At 39.4% G+C, this 24,828-nt stretch overlaps 1 protein-coding gene across 1 annotated transcript; it reads right to left on the minus strand.

Annotated features, from left to right (window-relative positions):
* Positions 1 to 17,015: 17,015 nt before the first annotated feature.
* On the minus strand, positions 17,016 to 20,039 carry LOC149588843 (uncharacterized). Its single transcript, XM_089862118.1, has one exon. The coding sequence runs from the start codon at positions 20,037 to 20,039 to the stop codon at positions 17,016 to 17,018; it is 3,024 nt and encodes a 1,007-aa protein (XP_089718244.1).
* Positions 20,040 to 24,828: the final 4,789 nt, after the last annotated feature.

Below are 24,828 nucleotides of genomic sequence, written 5' to 3' on the forward strand. Positions count from 1 at the left end.
CGTTCGGACATGTTGAAGATCCTGCATTCTAGTCATTGTGGTATACAAGCTTGCCTCCGCAAAGCCAGAGAAGTAGTATACTGGCCAGGGATAACGGAACAAATTAAACACACCATTGGTCAGTGTCATATATGCAACGAGTTTGCCACGGCACAAGCTAAAGAGCCTCTTATGACCGTCCCACTTGCCTCATTACCATGGCAAAAGATATCACTGGATCTCTTCACTCTTACTGCGGACTCAAAGAAATATTTGGTAATGGTGGATTCATATTCGGATTACTGGGAAGTCGATCTACTCCCTGATACCACTGGAGAAACAGTCGTCGAATGTTGCAAGCGCCATTTTAGTCGTCTTGGCATACCAGAAGTTGTCATGTCCGATAATGGCCCTCCATTCAACGGCAGAACATTTCAAGAATTTGCAGACTTATGGGGTTTTCGTCATGAAACCTCATCCCCTTTTCACGCTCAAGGAAACGGAAAGGCAGAATCGGCTGTGAAAATTGCGAAGACAATGCTCAAGAAGTACGAAAAATCGAAGGAAGACCTTCACATGGCTTTACTAGACTGGAGAAATACTCCGACAGAAGGTATTGGATCAAGCCCGGCCCAACGCCTCATGTCTCGTCGTCTTCGTTCAACCTTGCCATTTGCCGACAACCAGTTACGACCCAAAGTAGTCACGAAGGTAACAACACAACTGAAGAAACGCCGTCAACAATACAAACCGCAGTTTGACAAAAGAACCAAACCCTTACGTGAGCTGCAAGTTGGTGAACTAGTATGGGTGAAACCCAATCCAAATTTAAGACAAAGCACTTGGCGCTTAGGAAAGATTATTTGTCAAGTACAAAACCGATCATACATTGTGAACATCGAGGGTAAAGAATACAGACGAAATCGCATAGTACTCCGTCCAGCTCTCAAGGAACATTCCTCCTCCCTTGTACCTGAACCTCTCGCAAACCCTCCTCTCCCTGCTGTTTTACCCGTGCAGTTGCCTGTCACTACAATGCAGAGTTCTAGACCGCCTCCGGATGAGTCCCAACCTCAGGCAACAGCAAGGCCAACAACTGACCATCCTCAGAGTCACATGCCGTCCAGTGTTCCTAGTCCTCCAAGAAGTCCGTCCGGCAGCTCCTCATCTCCTTTGCCTACCAGACTTCTCCGTCAATCACGCAGTGGTCGCATTATAAGACCGCCACTCAAACTAAATGACTATGTTTAAACTAACTAAAAAAAGGGGGATGTTTCGGAATCAACCTAGATGGCGCTAGGGTTTAAGTAATGTACCTCTCTCTCCATGTATAAGATATACATGTATTTTGTAACTAGTCTAAACTCATTTTGTGAACCATTAAAACGTACTGTGATTTTCTCCAATAAACTTAAATTCATTATAACAAATAAGATAATGAAACAGTAATAAAACTAAGCTGCTTTGAGCCACGCCCCTCAGCGGTCACGTGCCTCTGACGTATTTCAAACAATTTTTACACACCCGCCGATGCCAACTTTACAGCCCCTTTAAACTAAATATTCAAATTTGGCATGAGACATCAAAATTTCCTATTTCCAAATGTGATTTGATAAATATTTTAATTTATTTTGGTTTACGCTCATGATAAAAATTACTTGTTGACGCGTTTCAGAGATGGCGCTGTATGTTACGTAAGAACGACTGAAATGTACTAGCTGAGCCATTGAAAGTTGTTATTTTTCTATTTCACTTAGGTCTGGGACTAATTTAGTACTATAAATAGTAAAACCAATTAATTTTATGGAACCTTTAAATTTATTACAATATTTCAAGTTCTATTATTTTCTATTTGTTGCTTTTTCCCCCAACCAAAATTTTCAAATCAACAGTAAACTCAAATTTGTTAAAGAAAAGAATTGATATTCAAGAATTAATCATTTTCATCAATTTAATGCATTAAAGGCGACTAATTTGGTGGTTATTTTTTAAATTAAAATTTTAGTGTGAAAATAATTAAACGCGAAGCTAGTAGCTAGAAAAAATGGAGCTTAGTAATTTAAGAAACTTTTAGAGACGTTTTGATTTGTCGGATATTTAGAATAGAATATTGTAAAAGACATTGATAAAACGATAATAGATCATACGGAAAATTATAAAAGAAAACTAAAAAAAAGCTATGCACATTTAAGCAAATATATTTCGCAACTGCCCATTCATGCATTGGTAAAACGAATTTATTGGACAAATAAAATAACGTTTTCATTTTGTCTTCCGCAATCGTCTATCGATGCAAAAAAATGGTTTGATCGAATGAAAAAGTGTTTCATTTCTACTTAAAAAAAACTGAAAATAGCGTGTATTAACTTGACTGTACAGAAAAACAAACTCAGTAAATAATTTTCTTTCACATTGTGTTTCGTTTCATTTTGATGCATTTGTTCTCTTTTCTTACGCTTGGTTTTCACTGTTTGAAAGGAAAGCGTTGGCCAATAGGAATCAACGAATGCGTGACGTTATAGTAAAAATAAATATTTATTTTTGGTTATAGGCTTGGTTTTGGTCAACTTTCGACGCCATTTTTTAATTGAAGGCGTCGTGTTGTATAGTTAACTAATTTGTTTGGTTTAATTCTTATTTATATGATAAAAGCGAACGTTTTTACAAAGACAATGAAGTCTTCGAAAATCGATAGGTTTGTATTGGTGCATTTTCAACATGAACTTTAAGCTTTGGTCGCCACATGGATTAACTAACGCCTAGGAGGATATAGGTATGAAGGAGTCTTCGACTGCCCGTTCTTAGAGCTCGGGTTTCGGCCCCTCCCATGGGAGATTCGTTCACGCGCACCTTGGTTACGCGCATCACGTGACCACGCAAATCCCAATTCATAAAAGAGCGGGTTTTTCATGCTAGCTTAGGCCTTAGAAGCAACACCGCCTATATGTAGGCGGCGTTGTAAAAAGTAAGAGATTTGGGGAAAGAATGACATTTTTTAATGTTATCGGGTGTTAACTCTACGCTACCACAGGCTTTAATCCATCTTAAACACTTTTTACTTAAGTTTTTGGTTTAGGGATAGAGTAAAAAAGCGTACCCTCTACAACAGTTTTATCAAAGAACAAATAATTTACAATTAATAAAAAATGAAATAATGATAAATGTTCCGTTAAAGCACTAAAAAATGCAGCCTTTACCAAAAATTGAATCTGAAGAAAAGACGACGCCCGATGACGATGTGCGCGGAACTAGTTGCGCGGCTTTGAATCTCCCAAAACGAGAGAGAACGGGGGGGAAACCACGGCCGATAATCTGTAAGCGCGTTTCAATGGGAAATCGGGCAGTCAAAGACTCCTTACCCCTATATCCTCCTAGCTAACGCTAAGGATTGTTCACTAACAGTGTTTCAAATGTAATACTGTCGCCAACTACATGTTGCGAATCATTCCTTGATTCCGCTCTTCATTCCCTCAATTTATTGGACCAAAACGGATGTAGATATAGCGCCATCTCTAGGCAACATAAATCGGTTTTGTGGATTTTAAAGATGGCGGCTTCTAATTTAGGCTGGATTTTAATTTTGACGTTATAGGACACGTGATATTTGGTCAAATTTTCATATAACTGCCTGTTAGGGAATGTAGCTGCGGCTAGGAGGCGTTTGGAACACGCATGCTTTATCTTTTAGGGGGAGCAAACAATCCCTAGCGTTAGTTAATCCATGGTCTCCACGAGCCCGCGCTATTCATATTTCAAGTTTCACTACGGTTTGCTGCCGTTTTATATGCGGCATTGTTTTTACCGCATTCGTGAATTTTGTCGACTGTCACGAATCAAAACGCTGTCAATTATTAAAGCGTGCGGAATTTACAAATATTTAAATGTGTTCAAAAATGGACGCGTAGTTTTTCGAAAAGTGCGCGAAATTTGTAGTGCCGAACTTGCAGGGGTAACTAATAATGTATTTACTATCGACCCCTGTAGAACTTCTACCTGCAATACACCGGTGTACGAAACCTACAAATATTATGAATGTAGAAGCTTGTGAGTTTGGATGTTTATTAAGCAATCCCGATTTAACGACTGAATGCAGGGTTCATATAACTTTTGGAAAACCGATTTCCCTGAATTTTCCAGGTTTTTCCCATATATTTCCCTGAGTTTTCCAGGGTTTTTTCCATACATTTCCTGGGTTCTTCCATAAACTTCCTTGAGTTTCCCAGGTTTTTTAATAATAATTAGTAATAACAGACGGAGTGGTTTTTTAGATTACCCCTTCTCTCAGCCTGTGAAAATTCCACCAATTCCGTTACACCAGTAGGGGTAAGTGGTTCGATTTAACAAACGCCACTAAACTAATGGCCGCGCAGAAATCCACGTTTTTAAGACTAATTAAACGCTAATCATTTTTTTTAATATTTTTGCTTTTATACATAGAAAAAGGCCGTCCTTTTAAGGTATGATGTCATGTCACCTACTTTTCCTTTAAAAGATTTCACCTTGAGGGGGGGCGAGATATTTTTACCCCCTCCCATTTTTCCGAGATAATGTATTTTCCTTGTAACTTCATTAGTTGATTTAAATATGAAGGAGTTGTCTCTCTTAAATGAAATTAGGTTCATTGGAAAGATAAATTTAATTCGATTAATTATTGTAAATTTATTATAAATTTCTCAATGCATTTTTCAGTTTTAGCCGTTGAGTTCTAAAACGAACGTTTTTTTTTCATTAGTCTGGATCTGGAAGCAATTTTGACAGTTTTCCCGTCGCGAGTCCAGCCAAATATTTGGTTCTGCTTTCTGTTCATATCGTCTGCTACGTTCTGGCAAATCTACGGCGGTAGTAAAATCTATAAGCCTCCAACGAATAAACCCCAAACAGTCAAATCTGTCAACCGAGGAAAATAACTAAAGTCTAACTAAAATGTCAGTTGAAAAACATTCCTCAACCCATAAAATGAGGCGGCTGAGAATGAATCCAGAATTTCGAAAGAAAGAGAATGAACGAAAACGATTACTATACGCCGCTAAGAAAAAGGCTTTGATGAAGTTTGTAGCAATGAATACGACGAACCAGCAAATTTGCACTTCGAAAAATGCCAATGACACGTCGAACAGTTTGCCTGAGGTTAAAATAGAAGATCGAGATGGTAGTCAGTCGAATTGCACTTGCAGAAGTGACACGTCAGCCTCATTTAGTTTGCCTGACGTTAAATTAGAAAATCAAGATACAACTCAGTCAAATTGCACTTGCAGAAGTGACACGTCAGCCTCATTTAGTTTGCCTGACGTTAAATTAGAAAATCAAGATACAACTCAGTCAAATTGCACTTGGAGAAGTGACACGTCAGCCTCATTTAGTTTGCCTGACGTTAAATTAGAAAATCAAGATACAACTCAGTCAAATTGCACTTGGAGAAGTGACACGTCAGCCTCATTTAGTTTGCCTGACGTTAAATTAGAAAATTAAGATACAACTCAATCAAATTGCACTTGGAGAAGTGACACGTCAGCCTCATTTACTTTGCCTGACGTTAAATTAGAAAATCAAGATACAACTCAATCAAATTGCACTTGGAGAAGTGATACTTCGAGTAAATTGCCGAATGTTACCTTACAAGATAAAGAGACTAATGAAAGCAATTACACTTTGAGAAGTGACACGTCCAATAGTTTGCCTGACGTTAATTTACAAGGTGAAGATGCTAATCAGATAAAAGCTCGTAAGTCAAAAGGACAGCGTGACGCTGAACGTCGAAGAGAAAGACGGCGTAATAACCCTAATTATCGTGAAATGGAAAAGCTGCGTGACAACATGACTCGAAGAATACGTAGGGAGAAACGGCGCAGTGACCCTAGTTATTTTAATATGGAACAGCTGCATGACAACTTAAGTCGAAAACGGCGGCGACAAAACCAAAAGTAACGAGTGAGAACAAGCTGCTGAAAGATTACGTTGTCAACGTTTGCATTTAAATATGTTAGGACTAGAGGTGTGGGAGTCCAAGTGCGAGTCGTGGAAAACTGGACTCGCAGAGTCATCGAGTCCAATTTTCCAGTACTCGCGAGTTCTCGAGTCCAATTTTCCAGTACTCACGAGTTCTCGAGTCCAATTTTCCAGTACTCGCTAGTTCTCGAGTCCAATTTCCCAGTACTCGCGAGTTCTCGAGTCCAATTTTCCAGTACTCGCGAGTTCTCGAGTCCAATTTTCCAGTACTCGCTAGTTCTCGAGTCCAATTTCCCAGTACTCGCGAGTTCTCGAGTCCAATTTTCCAGTACTCGCGAGTTCTCGAGTCCAATTTTCCAGTACTCGCGAGTTCTCGAGTCCAATTTTCCAGTACTCGCGAGTCCTCGAGTCCAAGTTTCCAGTACTCGCGAGTTCTCGAGTCCAATTTTCCAGTACTCGCGAGTTCTCGAGTCCAATTTTCCAGTACTCGCGAGTTCTCGAGTCCAATTTTCCAGTACTCGTGAGTTCTCGAGTCCAATTTTCCAGTACTCGTGAGTTCTCGAGTCCAATTTTCCAGTTCTAGCGAGTTCTCGAGTCCAATTTTCCAGTACTCGTGAGTTCTCGAGTCCAATTTTCCAGTTCTAGCGAGTCCTCCAAAAACTCAAAAATTGTTAATCGAGTCCAATGCGAGTCCAAATTTTTTTACTGGGTCTTATTAGTCTAAATTAAAAATAGTCACTTATTTACTTGACCCCTGGCGAATAAGATATACACTTGCCCAACAAAAAAAGCCGCTTTTACACGAGAAACTTTGGAACCGTTTTCAAACGTTTTGAAAAGGCCCAACTTTTTTTGAAAAGTAATATTTGCATTTTGACGTGAAAGATCTCTGCTTTCAACAGCGTAATATTCCTTTTGTACTTTCTAAAACGGTTTCAAAGTGTCTCGTGTAAACGCGAGTCGCGACTATAGAGAGAAAAAAAAGGAAGACTCGCATAGGGGAAAAATGGACTCGTCTAGTAGTGTCACTAGCCTTGCGCAGGACTCCCGAGAACCTGCAAATTTCTATTAAAACAGGTTGTAACACGGGCAACTAGTTGCAAGTCCGAGTCCGAGGAGGACAACTAATGGATAAAACCTTTACCAAAAAAAAACCTTATAAACTTGGCACTTTAAACGCAACTGAAGGCGATAGTTCGACTTATTGTGACAGTTACCCAAATTCTGAACATTTGAATGATGAATATGGAAAAGACTTGGATGACAAACCCATTTGAGTCAAATGTACAATTTGTTCTATTTATCAACCATTTTAGATATATCGGTTCTTTCCAAAATAAAATACTTCAGCAAATATACTCTTGTCAGAATTATTTATTTGTCATAAACCATAAAATGCTTTAAATTCCCATTTTTTATATGAGGTCAGATTGTGATCTTCTGGTTAGTTGTAGGGCAAAATATCTTTAGAGATGAAATATATGTTTCAAGGTAATCTACAATTGAAGCCTAGTTATGTGTTAATCGGTTGAGTAGAACCAGAGTAATTAAACGTTTTCTCGATTTTGTCTGCTATTTTCCACGATTTTCCAATATGGCGGAAATTCCACCAATGGGATAGTGTGGGAGACCAAACCACGTTAAAGAGCGCCCAAAAATCTATATGGTCTGAAATTTTAAGCTTTGTTTCAATTTTTCTGGGTTCTTCTCATTCAATCGCCAATTGAACAATTATGTTCTAAATTAAGTCCTTTTCTCAATTAATAACTATAATATTCGTTGACTCTTGTTATACATCTTTGTTCGTATCAAAAGTAACGTGACTTGGAGTTTTTATCATTCTCCCTTTATTGGCAGAATGCAGATAAAGCATAATTAATTTTTACCTCTCCATGTATGTCACGGAGAGGTTCTAATTTCGACGTAGCTGTATGTCTGTGTGTGTGTCAGTCTGTTGTTATTGACTTACCCCCAGGGGACCGCGTTCGCAGTTTTCAAATAGGAGCAAAGGTTTCCCAAATTCCGGACCACATTTACAGTTCCGGGAAATTTGGAAAATTGTATTCCACTTAAAAAGGCTATTATAAATTGCCTGTCTAACACCACCATCCTTTGGTCATTTGTCTTTCCCACAAGGACACCAGTCTTTACTTACTGGCTTATATAGTCCACCATCATCTGCTCTTTGTCCATCCCACTCTGACACCAGTCTGTACACACTGGCTTCCACACACCACCATCTTCTGGTCTTTGTCCATCCCACATGGACACCAGTCTAATACGCACTGGCTTCTAATCACCACCATCATCTGCTCCTTGCCCATCCCACATGGACACCGGTCTCTACACACCACCATCTTCTGGTCTTTGTCCATCCCACATGGACACCAGTCTGTACACACTGGCTTCTACACCATCATTATTAAGGTTAGGACGTACGCGGCGATCGGCTAGGGTTACGAGAAACGTCTAGCCTCCCAATGGCGGCGCTTCCACCAAATATTCACGCAGTTGCGCTGTTCTTATCTATAGCTGCGATTCGAAACCAAAAACGGAATTATGTAAGAAGAACGTTGAACGTAGCAAATTCTCTAGTACCTATCCTCGCATACTTTATTGAGAAACTTCGTCTGCTTATATTTTGACTCCACCCACAAATTCTGTATATAGCGACTTCTAGAAATCGAAAATTTCATTCTTATCTCTATTTTCGTGGTTAAATATTTTTTCCGAAATTGCGCCAGTGGTAAAAAAGCAAAGTGGACAACAATGCGATATAACTCCCGATTTAGTGGAATTAAGTTTTAAAGTTAAGAATATTGATGTTGAAGAAAAACAAGATACTTAAAAAAAGAAACATCAATTATTTATATTCTTAACTTTAAAACTTAATTCCACTAAATCGGGAGTTCAGTTATATCGCATTGTTGTCCACTTTGCTTTTTTAGCACTGGCGCAATTTCGGAAAAAAATAATTAACCACGAAAATAGGGCGGCTATATACAGAATTTGTGGGTGGAGTCAAAATATAAGCAGACGAAGTTTCCCAATAAAGTATGCGAGGATGGCACTAGAGGCTAAAGCTACGATCCGACGTTCTTAGTACATAAATCCGATTTTGATACTACCTATTTGAGTAAGGCGAAGCAACCGGCGTATGCTTCATTTCAAACGCCAATATTAGTCAAGTCTCTCAAGAATGTTAAATTGTTCTTTTTAGAACGATGTAACGTTCAATAAGGCGAATAACTAACGAAGAAAATATTTTATATTAATTGTATTTATTTTATTATTTAAGATAATCTTGTTTCTCAACTCAAAATTAATACGATTTGAGTTAAAAAGCAGTCTATGTGTTTGTCTGTGTGTGTCCGTCCGTTGTTACACGAGTGCGCTGCGTTAGCAGTTCGCCTTGTTCCATAATATAAAGTGAATATGTGGAAATATTTTTCGTAAATACGATGAATTTAGTAATTTTGTTAGGCCTGTGCGAGTACTCGATAGGACTCGAAAGCTCGATCGAGCTTCGAGCCGAGTAACTTTTCGAGGCTCGGAAAAAAGCTCGACACCAAATCTTGAGGTTATCGAGGTTCAGTCAGTGGTCTGTGAGATTCTAGATTAGGTTAAAGGTCAAGAATTACCATCTAACACAATCTACTGAATGTTGAGACGCTGCAGTGACGAGCGAAATAGGAAAATATTCTGGTTGGTGTCTTTTTTGCTAGCCCACATTTGATTGGCGTAAGTTTAACTTCCACTTGTGAGCAAAGAAAAAAATGAAAAATCATTCTTCAAGTTTTAGTTTTACATTTATGTATAGAAAAATACGGTTTGTATTATCAATGCAATTGTCAGTGCACGTAGGTAATTATTAGTGATAATAGGATTCGAGTTTAATTATAGTCAAATAAAAGTTTATCTGTTATATTTACGAATTAAAAGGTTTTTTCTTTACCAAGGCCAGCAATTGAAAGTGTCAAGGAATATCATTCCAAATTAAGAGCTAAAATTGAAAGTCGTTAAGGCTCGCCATTGAAATTTTAGGCTCGATAAAAGCTCGAAACCAGATTTTGAACATGCAGCTTAAGGCTCGAAGCTCGATAACCGAAAAATGCAAGGCTCGAGGCTCGGCGCGAACCCAAAAAATCAAGGCTCGCACAGCCCTAAATATTCTAGCTTTAAAGCTCTGTTTCATTTTGATATTCCAAAGATATTTTTTAATATTATTATTTGAAATGGCTGATTATATATTACTTAAGCTATACTACATCTGCATATAGAATAATCCTTGGTTTAGTGATATTATGAAGAAAGCTAAGGACTTGTCGGATAATCAAGTAGTATCCGCAATAGGATTAGGGAACCAAACAGAAAATAACTTTGGGGTTTAATTTTCGTGTCTGTAATGAAGGGACATTAACGGTTCAGAATGAGCCGAAAGTTAAATACACGTTTAAATAATGAGGTTTAGATTTTATAATAGAAGAAAGCATCATGATGGCAATTAGATTAGTGAAAGGCCTAACGTTATCGGGTTATAGCTTCGAAGTTTTCATTCTTGTTATGGTGCGCGTTTACTTTCAGTGCGTCTAACCACAAGTCAGCTTTGGTAATATTTAACCTTAACACGCATGTTGGTAAACTAAGAATATCGTTGAGGTGAAACGAAACAGTATTGTTTATACTACAAGCCAGTTTCGAGTGTAGTTATGAGAATATAGGATTAACAGTTGAGGCGTAGACAATTGGGCCTTTTCAAACACATAAAGGTTATATATCTCCCAAATTTATACACTTCATTTCCTTTTTTTTTCCCCATTTACTGATTTCCATGTGTCCAAGACATATCTTCATTGGATGTAAATGTTGTCTGCTTTACTGTATATTCGCTATTCTTGGAATACTGCTTTAATAATTAGTAAATTTTTACTTCAAAAAGAGAAATAATTCTATTTCTAGGTTAATAAGTTTGTATTAGTAGTCCTCTTGACTCGGAGAGGTAATATTTTGGTTTTCCCAACTTGTTTGTAAGTAAATTTAAAATGGATATTTTACGGAGTACGCGTATTATTTTTAAAATAATGCTGTCATTTCAATTTCATCATAAAATATTTTTGTGAAAAAGTAACTGTGACGGAAAAAAACTACGAACATGAATATTTTTCTATTTGATGGTTTATAATCATGTTGTCAAAAGTAAAAATTTGAGCATCCATTATGTGCACTTATCGTTTAGTTTTTGAAGTATTTGCCTACAACGGCAGTATTTTTTAAATGACCAAAATGAAAAAGGGTTAATTTTGCGACGCTGTCTAACTGTTTAAAACATCAGGGATAGATTTATTTTTTTAAGAAGGAATGGGTAACAGGGTTATTCGAGTGCGCGTCCAAGTCCACGACCCCCTTACCCGTGACGGAGGGGTATGAAAGAAGAGGCGGGTCTTATTTTCATTATGGTGTAGTATGTATATCCGGGTAAAATAAATGTCGTCTTCCCCTCCGCCTGCCAAGTTGGAATGGTATCGTTCCTTTCAACCGAATTCCCAATGGACCGAAATCCCATTCGACCGAATATCCCGCAATGATTTTAGATTTCCAGCCCAATGGCTATATTCCCGATGGACCGAAATCCCAATCGTCCGAATATGCCCCTAAAAAATACATGAATATAACTTGAAACACTGTAGCCGTCAGCGATTCGGTGGTGTAGTGGATACGGTGTTGGTCTGCGAAGCGATAGGTTGTTGGTTCGGATCTCCGAAAGGTATGTTAATAATATTAAAAGCAAATGTTTCGTGATACTAATTAAAACGCTCACTTTCATTCCTTTCAAGGCAAGAGATATATTGAATTAATAATCAAATTGTGCTTAAAATGAAGTACAGTCTTAATGGTAGTTCCATCAATGTCTTTAAATTAAAATTTTAATATTTTGGTTTCGGGTGGGTTAGGTTAGGTTAGGTTAGCTTAGGTTAGGTTAGGTTAGGTTAGCTTAGGTTAGGTTAGGTTAGGTTAGCTTAGGTTAGGTTAGGTTAGCTTAGGTTAGCTTAGGTTAGGTTAGGTTAGGTTAGGTTAGGTTAGGTTAGGTTTGGTTTGGTTCCAATAATTCGTTGACACCTTTTCCAAAATATGCTCCTTTTAATTAGCTACCACCTTTTCCAAAATATTCTCCCTTTAAATAGCTACCACCTTTTCCAAAACATTCTCCTATTAATTAGCTCCCACCTTTTCCAAAAGATTTTCCTATTAATTAGCTGCCACCTTTTTCAAAATATTCTCCTATTAATTAGCTGCAACCTTTTCCAAAATATTCTCCTACTAATTAGCTGCCACCTTTTCCAAAATATTCTCCTATTAATTAGCTGCAACCTTTTCCAAAACATTCTCCTACTAATTAGCTGCCACATTTTCCAAAATATTCTCCTTTTAATTAGCTACCACCTTTTCTAAAATATTCTCCTATTAATTAGCTGCCACTTTTTCCAAAAGATTTTCCTATTAATTAGCTGCCACCTTTTCCAAAATATTCTCCTATTAATTAGCTGCAACCTTTTCCAAAATATTCTCCAATTAATTATCTCACATCTTTTCCAAAATATTCTCCAATTAATTATCTCACATCTTTTCCAAAATATTTCTATTATTGCTAATAAATTGTTCGTGGTAAGAGGCGGGCTTTTAATACTCATATAAATAATCTTTTTACCTCCAAACAAGGTTGGGTTGGGTTAGGTTAGGTTAGGTTAGGTTACGTTGGGTTAGGTTAGGTTAGGTTAGGTTAGGTTAGGCTAGGGTAGGTGAGGTGAGGTTCGCCGTAATAAAACGTAGTTAAAATAAGTGCAGTAATACATTTTCAACTCACATTTATTTTAACAATAATAAGTTGTGAAATTAAAAATATATTTAATGCAAAACCACACAGTATGTCTTCTTCCAGTTCAATAGAATTTCGGTCCAATGGGACTATAATAAAATCGCACCTTTGGCTACGTTCGGTCGAATGGGACCCCAAAAAACCCCCCCTTCTGTCGAATGGGAATTCGGTTCAATGGGACCAAAGCGTTGGAATGGGCTCGGATTGCAATTTTTGAAAACTCAAGCAAATTTAGCAGAAATGTACTTTTGCTTACAAAATCATGAGGATAGTAGACATGATTGGCTTAAGAAAGAATTAGCGAACACTTTTCACCCTTACAGATGTACTCCAAATCCAAAACACCGGCACCAAATTCACTAACTACCTTTTTAATTGCTATTAAATACAATTCCCGAATAATTTCCGGACCCTCGCTTTTAGACGGCTCCATTTTGAACCCCTGTGAAGACGCTTATCTGTACAACGCAAGAGGGGTCGTAGTCATAGCAACAGAGGTAAACAGGAATTACGTATTTTTGGCCCTCCTTGTCAGCAACGCCACCAATACGTAGATAATTTAATTTTTTGGTTACGTGTTGAAGGAAGGGGCTCTATGCTCGGCTATGAGTCGGACTGAAGTAAAGGCCAAACGTTGTCCATTCCTTCTTAAAAAAGTAAATCTATCCCTGAAAACATTAAAACAATGCTCAAATTAAAATACAATTAGATCATTTTGCTAGAGACTAGAATATTAAACGAAAAATCTTAAAAATGTCGCTAGCTATGAGGGAGGTCTTTTCCTGTGGTGGTCGAAATGGAGAGTGAATTATAATATAATCTCAGTGTTTCCCAAAGTTTTCGAAGTTACCACACATCTTTGCCCTGATTCTAAATATACGACACATCTTTCCAAGTGAAGTTTTTATTCTTTTAAATTTCCGAGAGCTTTATTTAGAACCATTTCCATATTATTTTTGCTCTATAGAACCGAAATATCGTGGTGAAAATATGAATGTTTCAGCCTGTATTAAACCTAAGCAGTCACTGGACTAGACTCCTAGAGACTAAGAGTCAAAAATTATTTGCTATCCAATATTGACACAGTGAACATGGACAAAGCAATATTGCTCTGTCCATGCAGTAAAATACCACTTGACATGTTTTAGAACAATATATTTTGTGAATTTTTCTAATATCCTATTAACTATTTTTTGAATCGAATCTTAAAGGGAGGGTGAAGTAGAAAATCAAGTGATTTTTATCGATTCTTCGACCAATTATAAGACCAGTCTGCATAGTGAAACATTCAAGAAATACTTCCGAATGATTTTAAAATTCAAATTAGGTTCAGATTTTAAGGATAATTTTAAACAAGACTGCCTGCCGACCAATCGCGTAACGCCCTGCCTTTTTGTTAGCAAAATTCTCGTGGTACGTTCCGTGTTAAATGAAATTTTGCACGAGATTTGATAAAATTAGGCGCGCGACGTGACAATCGTGGCGCTAGACATGGAACGTGCCACGAGAATTTTGTTAATAAAAAGGCAGGGCGTTATGCGATTGGTCGGAAGTCCTTGTTTAAAATTATCCTTAAAATCTGAACTTAATTTGAATTTTAAAATAATTCGGAAGTATTTCCTGAATTTTTCACTATGCAGACTGGTCTTATAATTAGTAAAGAATCGATATAAAATCACTTGATTTTCTACTTCACCCTCCCTTTAATAGATGGTCGAAAACCCTCGCGACACAAGAACGTGTCGCGAAATATACTTTGAGAAACACGCTTCTAAATGTTTTACATCAGCAGAAACACCAAGAATGAAAATAAATTAATTAATTTTAACGAGTATTTTCACCAAGAAATTGTAATCGATGTTTCGTCCTTTTCAAGCGGGATCAGATCTTCAGTTAGGGCTGTAGTTCCTCATTTCAAGAGCTTGCAGTCTTCGTTCCACGTTTCTATTTTTGAAAGCGTGTCGTAACTGGACGAGCACTACCTTGACAGGGCCATCGAGTTCAAGGAGATGTCCTTGGCCATCTTCCTTGACATTGAGGGAGCCTTTGATAGGGGCTCTAGTGAAGTTATCCTTCGCGCTGCGGAGCGGTTTGGTATTGACGACACTTTGTGTCCTTGTATACACTCCATGCTCATGTATCGTATGGTGACGGCGTCTCTTCTCGGGGAATCCCTGGAAAATCTCCACCGACCGTGGCTGTCCTCAGGGAGGGATTCTTTCCCCTCTTCTTTGGTGCCTGGTGGTGGATGAGCTGCTGGGATGACATCGCAGTGATTGTTACAGGGATATTCCCTGCAACCAAGGTCGGTCAAATCGTGCAGGCACTATAAGGTTAGAGTATAGAGCCTGTTTTTGGAAGGGAATTTCGCGGTGGCTGGTTGGGAGGGTAGAGAGCGCGCGCGCCCCTAAGATGACGTAGTAGTGTTCCACTAAAGAAGTTCCGCGCGAGAGCAGAGAGAGAACCAGGACCGCCCTTTGGAAGCGCTTTTGAGTTTTGACTCGAGTTTCGCGTTTCAAAATTCAAAGTTTTTTTGGACGGTTGAGGCGCGTAGGAAGGTCTCCGGGTCTCTACGCACGGCGCTCCCCGAGGCCCGAGTCACCATGCTGCGTTGCATCGTCCTGCTGGCAAGGCTTAGATTTTGTAAGCATGATAATCATTTTGTTTTAAATAATTGGAATTGAAATAACAAAGTTTAAAATTATAGGTTTTTAAAATGCCGGGCTACAACTGTGCAGTAGTTGGTTGTGTGAACAACGTCATGAAAACCAAAAACACCGGCGTTTCTTATCACAAGTTTCCTGTTGAAACGTGGGTTCGTAAGAGGTGGATAGAGAAGATTAAAACAGACAAAATTAATACAAAATACTCGAAAGTTTGTTCGTTACATTTCGCAACTGAAGATTTTGAGTCTGGTTTTAAATCTCAACTTCTAAATATAAAGCCTAGAAAGATACCTAAAGAAGAATGCAGTTCCTTCCTTATTGCTCGACAATAAATGTAATTCCTACTCCAAAGAAAACTGTGATAAGAATTTAAACATTCCAAATACTACCAAATTGGACTCGTTGAAGAATAACTCGGCTTCTTCCGTATGTGATAGTCATTCAAAAGAAAACCGTGATAACAATTTAAACATTCCAAAATCTCCCAAGAACAATTATAAGAATGAATTTCATAAATGAAAGGAAAAAAATCCAGTCTCAGGACAGAAAGAAAGAGAAAAAGATGAAAAAAATTGTAACTTAAAAACTTGTAAACCAAAAACTTTTAAAAATTTAAAATCTCAGATGTAGAAAGTTATAATCTAAAAATTGTAAACCAAAAAGTTGTAAACCAAAAAGTTTTTTGAAAATTAAAATTTACAGATTTCAAAATAACGTTTCTTCTATTTTCAGAAAAATCATAATTTATATTTAGAAGATTACGCATGTTATACATAATAGTAGTAGTATAATACTATCATTCCATTCTGACAATACCTTGATTCCTAATAATACCTCTACTGAAATATATTTCACTACAATATTTAAATTATATCTAGTTTAACCAAAGTATATGATTTAAATAAAATATATAATAACGCAAACAATAATTATAGTGAACTATTTCACACAAAAATCTTAATACATGTATTTATATATAAATATAGGAATATTTTATCCGGATGAATATAAATATTAACATCAATATTAATATTTATGTTAATATTTTATTAATCCTGATAAAATATTTATATATAAATACATATATAAAGATTTGAGTGTAAAATAGTGTTCACTATAATTATTGTTTTCATTATTATATATTTTAGTTAAATTATATACTTTGGTTAAATATATATATAAATATAATCGAGTAAATTTTGTTTGTGAACGATATATGCATAGAAACTAGAAGGACGAAACTTAAAAAGACAGACGGGTTTAAAAAGACAGACGAGTTTAAAAATAGTGTTCGTGAATTTGAAGTTTTAAGAAAACAAACTAACGTAACAACTAAATACTTTATTAACAATTAAAAAAAGACCGATTGGATATGTTTGGTTTACAACTGAGGCGATATAATAACAACTGCGCTAATTTTTAGTGCACCTTCCTTATATAGTCAATTTAAAAAATATGTAGTTATCTCTGTATTAAATTTATACATTAAAAAGACCATAAAAAGATTATTGTTCACAACATTCCGCTCGCCTTGATTTATCAATTTTAAGTTAATCTAATGGTAATTTACATAGTTTTACAATGGGTCGTTTAACTTCATCTTTTTCGCTAGTCTTCAATGTTACTACGCGTACGTTCCCATCAGGTCCTGGATGAAGCTTTAATATTCGTCCAAGTTTCCATTTTGTGGGTGGAAGATCGTTGTCTTTAAGTACAACCAGATCGCCAATTTCTAGGTTCTCCCGCACAGTTGTCCATTTAGGTCTTTGTTGCAACCTTGCAAGGTATTCGTTTCTCCATCGCTTCCAAAAGTGTTGCAGTACTTGCTGGCCAATTTGCCATCGAGACAGCCTATTGGTCTTAATTGAAGTAAGATCTGGCTCAGGAATAGCGGTGAGTGGACCACCAATTAAAAAATGTCCCGGCGTCAATGCTGCTAGGTCATCGGGGTTTGTGCTGAGGCTAGTTAGAGGTCTGGAATTTAGGCATGCTTCAATCTGGCATAGAAGTGTCTGCATCTCTTCGTAGTTCAGGTTAGTACTACCGACGACTCTCCTTAAATGATATTTTACAGACTTGACGCCTGCTTCCCATAAGCCTCCGAAATGAGGAGCGGCAGGTGGATTGAACCGCCAGGTTATCCCTTCGTCCGCCATCCATCTCATGACTGGTTCTTCGCTTGTAGTTTTGATGATGGACTTCATAAATTCCTTTATTTCTCGATCCGCACCGACAAAGTTTGTACCGCAATCGCTAAAGATCTCCTTGCTCTTACCCCGTCTAGCGCTGAAGCGTGTCAAGGCTGCCAGGAAGGCTTGTGACGTCAGATCGCTCACCAACTCAAGATGTATGGCTCTAGTTGTAAAGCAGGCAAATACGGCAACATATGACTTGTACATTTTTTGGCCTCGACCCTTGAGTACCCGTAGTAGGAACGGTCCCGCATAGTCAACACCACATTTAAGAAACGCTCTGGCAGGATTTACTCTCGTAGCGGGAAGATCACCCATCATCTGTGCTGACGTTTTAGCTTGCAGTCGGACACATCGCATGCATCTACGTAAATGATATCTAATTGCGTCTCGAATCCCGAAAATCCAAAATCGTCGTTGAAGGGTTGTCATCAGTAATTGTGCACCACCGTGTAGACTACGCATATGCTCGTCGTTGATCAAGAGATCAGTTAGTTTACTTCGTCGAGGTAGAATGATCGGGTGCTTTTGATCAATTGGCAATGTTGCATGGCGAAGACGTCCTCCAACTCGGAGAAGACCATTGGATGCAATATATGGGTTCAACGAGAGCAGTTTACTTTTACTAGGTAGCGGTTTATTTGCCTTTAATAACATGATGTCAGCTTCAAAATGCTCGTACTGGGTGACACGAATCCAATGGTGAAATGCGATTTCTAGTTCTTCGCTTGACAAAGGGCCGATTCGCCTGGCTTCCCTTGGACTACGTGTATTGGTGATGAACCGAAGAATATATGCTGTCACGTGCTTCAACGTTGGCATTGAAGAAAATTTCATTAATATTGAATTGTCCAACTTCAAGTGATTTACAACCACCTTAACAGGTTTTTCTTCAATCTTGCATTCTATTGGTTCCGTGGTAAGTGAGTGCGTATCAACCTCGAGATTCAACAGCCATTCAGGTCCTTGCCACCAGAGTTCATATTCTTTCAGCTCTCGTACTAGGATTCCTCGTGAAGCGCTGTCTGCCGGGTTGAATTCGCCTGGTACATGGTGCCATTTCGCAGTTGGAATTAACTGTTGGATCTCGGAAACTCGATTTGCGACAAATGTTGTCCAGCGTTGGGGTTGTGACATGAGCCAAGCTAGGACCACCTTCGAATCGGTCCATCCATGAATTTCTTTAATTTCTAACTTTAGAGACTCTATAACAAGAATTAGTAGTTTGGCCAGTAGGACTGCACCACAAAGTTCGAGTCTCGGGATTGTAATGGTTTTCAATGGGGCTACTCGAGTTTTTGCTGCCACCAGTCGAACCTTAACTTTTCCATCTGCATTAATCGTTCGAAGATAAACGGCTGCTGCGAAGGCCTTTTCAGATGCATCCGAAAATCCATGTAGGCTGACTTGTTGCCGATCGCTTTGCGATATATAGCGTGGTACTTTGATGGTTTCAATTTCCGGAAGCTCTTCCTTAAATGCATGCCATTTCTGAATTAGCTCGAGGGATAATTCTTCATCCCAGCCCTTTTTTTCCCGCCACATGTCTTGGATTAGCATCTTGTTTCTAATGGTAACAGGTGCCAGCAATCCCAGTGGGTCGAAGATCCTAGCAACATCCGATAGTATTGTTCGTTTAGTTACGACAACTCGCTCTGGTGGGAACGACACGATGAACCGGAATTGGTCAAGCGCTGGATGCCAATATAGTCCTAGAGTCTTAATCGTCTCATCGCTCTCGATTGCTAACGGTCCTTGTATCTCCTTCAGCTCCACTGGTAGTGTTTCAAGTAGCGCTTGACTGTTAGATGCCCATTTTCGTAGCTCAAATCCTCCGCTTTTATACATATCAAGTAGTTGCGCTTGTAACTCCAGTGCCTCTTTAATTGATTCAGCTCCGGACATCAAGTCATCCATATAGAAGTCTTCGACGAGTACCTTGGCAGCCAATGGAAATCGTTTTGCTTCATCAGTAGCCAGTTGCTCAAGAACCTTAGTCGCTTGGTATGGTGCTGATGCTGTTCCATACGTAACAGTTAGAAGTTGGTATTCTTCAATTGGAATTTCCTTGCTTTCTCTCCAGAAAATTCTTTGAAAATCAGCATCGTCCGGGTGAATCCGTATCTGCCGATACATCTTGGCCAGATCGGCTGTTATCGCTATGCATGGTAGTCGAAATCTGATTAGTAAGTTTACCAAATCCTCTTGAAGTCTCGGCCCCACTAAGAGTGCATCATTGAGCGATCTTCCGTTGGACGTTTTTGCTGACGCATCAAATACCACTCTTAGTTTAGTAGTTGTGCTCGCTTCCTTCAGTACACCATGATGTGGTAAGTAGTATTTGGCTTTTGTCTTGTCTGCGGCGGATTGAATCAGATCCATGTGTCCTAGCGTTAGGTATTCTTGCATGAACTGACGATACTGATTGTATAGTTGTGGGTTTGATTGTAGTCGATGCTCTGTTTGCAGAAAGCGACGCATTGCTATGTTTCTTGAATCCCCAAGTTCAGTCGTATTCCGAAATGGTAATTGTTGTGTTATTACTGTATTAATAATCACGAGTTAAATTCACTTAATTAAGTTCGTTTTATTTAGTCCGTATAAAAACATACATGCACTAGCACAGTACGCGTCCAGGTAATCACTAACTGATTAAGGGGAGAGGATTTCTTTATATACAATATCTAGGGTAGGTCAGTTCAGTTCAGTTCATTATTCTACATCCTTTCCCTAAGTATACATCCATATTTACAATTATACAATTAGCCTAAGATCCTTCTACAAGTTTAATTTAGTTCGGGGTTTGCTTATTCGACCACTTTTAGTTCGTACCACCGTATCTTGAATATTTGACGCAGGTCTCGTGATACCGTCGTTGGTCGCCGTCCATTCTACTACCCGATCACTAAGTCGTTTAGTCATGGGCGCAGTCATGGGTTCTTTACTATTATTCTTCTTTGTTTGGTTTGACCCGGTTGATGTGTTCCGATCCATCTCCAATGTCGCCTGAACTGGAACCTCTGATATCGTTTCTGACGTCGTCTGAGCTGGGGTCTCTTGTATCGTTAGTGACGTCGCCTGAGCTGGAATCTCCGGTATCGTTTCTGACGTCGCCTGAGCTGGAATATCTGGTGTCGTTTCTGACGTCGCCTGAGCTGGAATCCTGGTAACATAGTTACTGGTCTTTGTTCTTGTCCCGTTAGTGTCGATCAGTTCTGCCGGCTGTGATGGCATAGGTATTAGATGATATCTATTCCTTCTGACGGTTCCATTAGGAGTGTTCAGTATGTACGATCTTGGTTCTGTAGCGAGATCCTTAACAGTTGCCTCAACCCTAAGGTCTGTTATCCATACTTTGTCTTCTTTTTGAAGAGGAGGTAGAGTTTTAACACGATGAACCTTGTCGTAATGTTCTTTTTGTTTCCGCCGACGATGTTCTTCTCGTTGTCTTAGCACTTCCACGGGAGGGATAGCTGGATTTAATTCTTTCTCCGAGATAGGCAGCGTGGACCGTAAGTTTCTTCCCATGAGTAGCTGGGCTGGCGTATATCCATTGGCAAGGGGTGTTGTGCGATATGATAGTAGCGCCAGATGTGGGTCTGAACTTTTCTTCAATGTTTGTTTGACGATTTTCACCGCCGCTTCAACAAAGCCATTGCTTTGGGCGAACATGGGGCTTGAATTTACATGTACGAAGCCGTATTCTTTAGCAAATTGATGAAATTCGGAAGTAATCGCTTTCTTGAATTGAGGTCCATTGTCGCTTTTGACTGTGCTGGGAATTCCATGCGTCGCGAAGATTGCCTTTACGTGATTGATTACTGCTTTGGAACGCAAATCTTGTAGTTGGCGGATCTCAAAGTATCTTGAATATAGATCTGTGACCAGGAGGTACCATTTTCCGTGCAAGTAGAATAGATCCATCGCCACAGTTTGCCATGGTCTATCGGGAAATTCGCTTGGTAACAGGGGTTCACGGCGATTGGTAGTCTCTCGAATGCACGCTGAGCAGTTTTTGACTTTTCGTTCTATGTCTTTCGAAATTCCAGGCCACCATACTGATGTCTTTGCCCTCGCTCTGCATTTAACTATGCCTTGATGTCCATCATGTATTCTTTCGAGAATGTCTTCTTGAAGAGCCCGTGGAATGATAATCCTTGATCCCTTCATGAGCATGCCTTCTTGTATCGTTATTTCATCTCGAAAAGAATAGTACTTGACAAGGTTATGGGGCAAGTTCTTGTTGTTCGGCCAACTTCCATTCGTATAGAAATGAAGTTTCTGACAAGTGGCGTCTCGCTTCTGCTCTTCCCATATTGCAGCTAATCGTGTATCCGATGCTGGTATGCAAGCTGTCACCAATTGTACATGGGCGGCCACTTCATCTTCAAGCTCGCTATTCCCAACTTCTTGTAATGGGCTTCTTGACAGCGTATCCGCAGGAATCAACTCTTTTCCAGGTATGTACAGGACACGGTAATTATAGCGCATCATCCTTATTCGGAGACGTTGAAGACGAGGAGATAAGTCATCCAGGGATTTTGTCTGCATAATTGCGATGAGAGGCTTGTGATCAGTTTCTATGTCGATTTTGATACCCATTACATAATCCTTGAAACGCTCACAAGCCCATGTCATGGCTAAGGCTTCCTTTTCAATTTGAGCATAGCGTTGTTCTGCACTACTAAGGGTTTTTGATGCATAGGCTATTACTCGTAAGGTCTTATCCAGTTGCTCTTGTCTAAGCACAGCTCCGATTCCAAATGAAGATGCATCTGCTGATATGATGGTTCTCTTCCGTGGGTCGAATATCGCCAATACCGGTTTAGTTGACAGAATTCGTTTGACTTCATTAAAAGCCATGTCTTGTGGTGCAGACCAATTCCATGCGTTCTTGGCGCTGAGTAAGGAGATTAGTGGCTGGCTTACGACGGACATGTTGGGGATAAACTTCGCCAGATAGTTTGTCATTCCCAGAAATCTTCTTAATTCGCTGACATCTTTAGGTTTCGACATTTCTGTAACGGCCTTGACTTTTCCGTCATCGGGACTAATGCCTCTTGAATCGATGATGTGTCCTACAAACTTCACTCTTGATACCGAAAATTTGCATTTGTCCTTATTCAGAGTTACTCCAGCATCTTGTAAACGATGTAGGGTTTGTCGAAGATTGATATCATGCTCTTCTTGATCTTTACCGTAGATTAAGACGTCGTCTTGAAGATTTATTTGTCCTGGGATTCCTTCCAGTATGGTACTAATTTGGCGTTGAAAGTGTTCTGACGCTGAGCTGAGTCCAAATGGCAGTCGGTAAAAAAAGTAACGTCCGAATGGCGTTATGAAAGTTGTGAGTAGTGCTGATTCCTTGTCCAGTGGCACCTGCCAGTAGCCACTGTTAGCGTCTAACTTCGAGAATACTTTCGCATTGGCCATCTGACCGAGGACGTGATCTACCGCTGGCATTTGAAAACGTTCCCTTTGGACGTAATTATTTAGACGGGTGAAATCCACGCATATACGTAGACGGGGTTTATTTGCCGACTCGTCCTGGTTGATAGAAACTTGTGGCTTCAATACGATGACCATGGGCGCACACCAAGCTGTTGGTTCATCAACTTTAGATATGACTCCTTTTTCCACCATACGATCTAGTTCCGCCTTGGTCTCTTCCATCAACGCAATCGGGACCCTGCGTGGTACCGATAATGCAAACGGTTTTGCATCCGGTTCGAGCTGGATTTTGTATGGTATCTTCAGCTTGCCCAGACCATTGAAAAGTGCCGGATATTCCTGGGCTGGATCAACTGTGGAACATCCTTGGTTTTCGGTTCCAATTTCCGCTAGCTTGGTCACTAGTTTTAGGTCTTCACATGCTGCCAGTCCCAGGAGTGGTATTTGCAAATCTCGAATGACGTATAAGTAGTCGTTGATTTCTCGATTTTTATAACGCAAAGTAGTTTTTATTCGGCCTTCCGTTTGAAGTCTCGTTTTCCCTGGTCCAAGCAACCGTTTATCAGAAGGAAGTAGCTTGTTGTCGCTCAGTGTTGTTTTGTAGGTTTCTAGTGATATGGCGCTGACATCGGCTCCTGTATCCACTTTAAATTGGATTGGTTTCTTGTTAACTTGTATTTCCACTATCCATTTGCGTGTAAAGTTGTCAGCCAATGAATTGATTTGAGAATTTTCTTCATCGTGATCTTTCTGAACATCTGAATAGTCTTGGTTTACATCTGCATCATCTTGGTCACCCAATCTCTCGTTTACTGTTGGCGAGTTGGTGCTTGATGCTACTGCTCCCAGAAATACTGCTTCCATATCTGCTTTGGCTACTTCGTGTACGTTCTTATTGAGACACAATTTCGCATAATGGCCTGTATGGTTGCATACGTAGCACTTGGCGCTTTTAGCTGGACACTTGTGTCGCTCATGCCTTTGTGAAGCTCCGCAACGTTGACATCCGTTGGTGCGTCCTTCCTTTTTGTTACAGGATTCTTTCTGGTGATAGGATTTACCCAAATCTCTGGCTCTTTCCTGTCGCCGTTGGTGGTGAATAGGCATTGTCTTCTGACAATTTTGACCCTTGATACGATCGATGTTTTTGGATTTTGTGGGACCATGGAGATCAAGCTGTTCCCGTTGCCGATCTTCTAAACTTCGTACCCTTTGTATCGCTTGTTCCAAGGTGAGATTCTCATCGTCTTGGAGTCGTTCTGACAGCGCTTTATGACGAATACCGACCACTATCCGGTCTCTTATTAGCTCGTCCTTCAGTCCTCCATAATTACAATGCTTGGCTAAAGCATAGACAGCCGTAATGAATTCGTCTGCTGTTTCACCTTCATGTTGTACTCTTGTATTAAACTTTGCTCGGTCGTATATAACATTCCGGCGAATGATAAAATGACCCTCGAACTTGGCTAACACTGTGGCGAAGACTTTTCCTTCTGCTGCAGTTAGGCCGAATGAATCGAATATGTCGTCTGCCTTTTCACCCATCAGGTAGATTAGGGCATTTACTTGTTCTTCCTCGCTTTTCGCACTGAGGCCTGATGCTCGGCGAAAGCGGTCGAAACGACGTTTCCATAATGGCCATTCATTAGGACTTGCAAAGTTGAAAGAATCTGGTGGAGACACGTGAAACGCGGTTGATGGGACTGCCATGAGTGATTGT

The sequence above is a fragment of the Phalangium opilio genome, unplaced genomic scaffold (genome assembly GCF_054372755.1).
Source record: "Phalangium opilio isolate 3A_F unplaced genomic scaffold, DU_Popi_V2 ptg000537l_1, whole genome shotgun sequence".
Taxonomy (NCBI): domain Eukaryota; kingdom Metazoa; phylum Arthropoda; class Arachnida; order Opiliones; family Phalangiidae; genus Phalangium; species Phalangium opilio.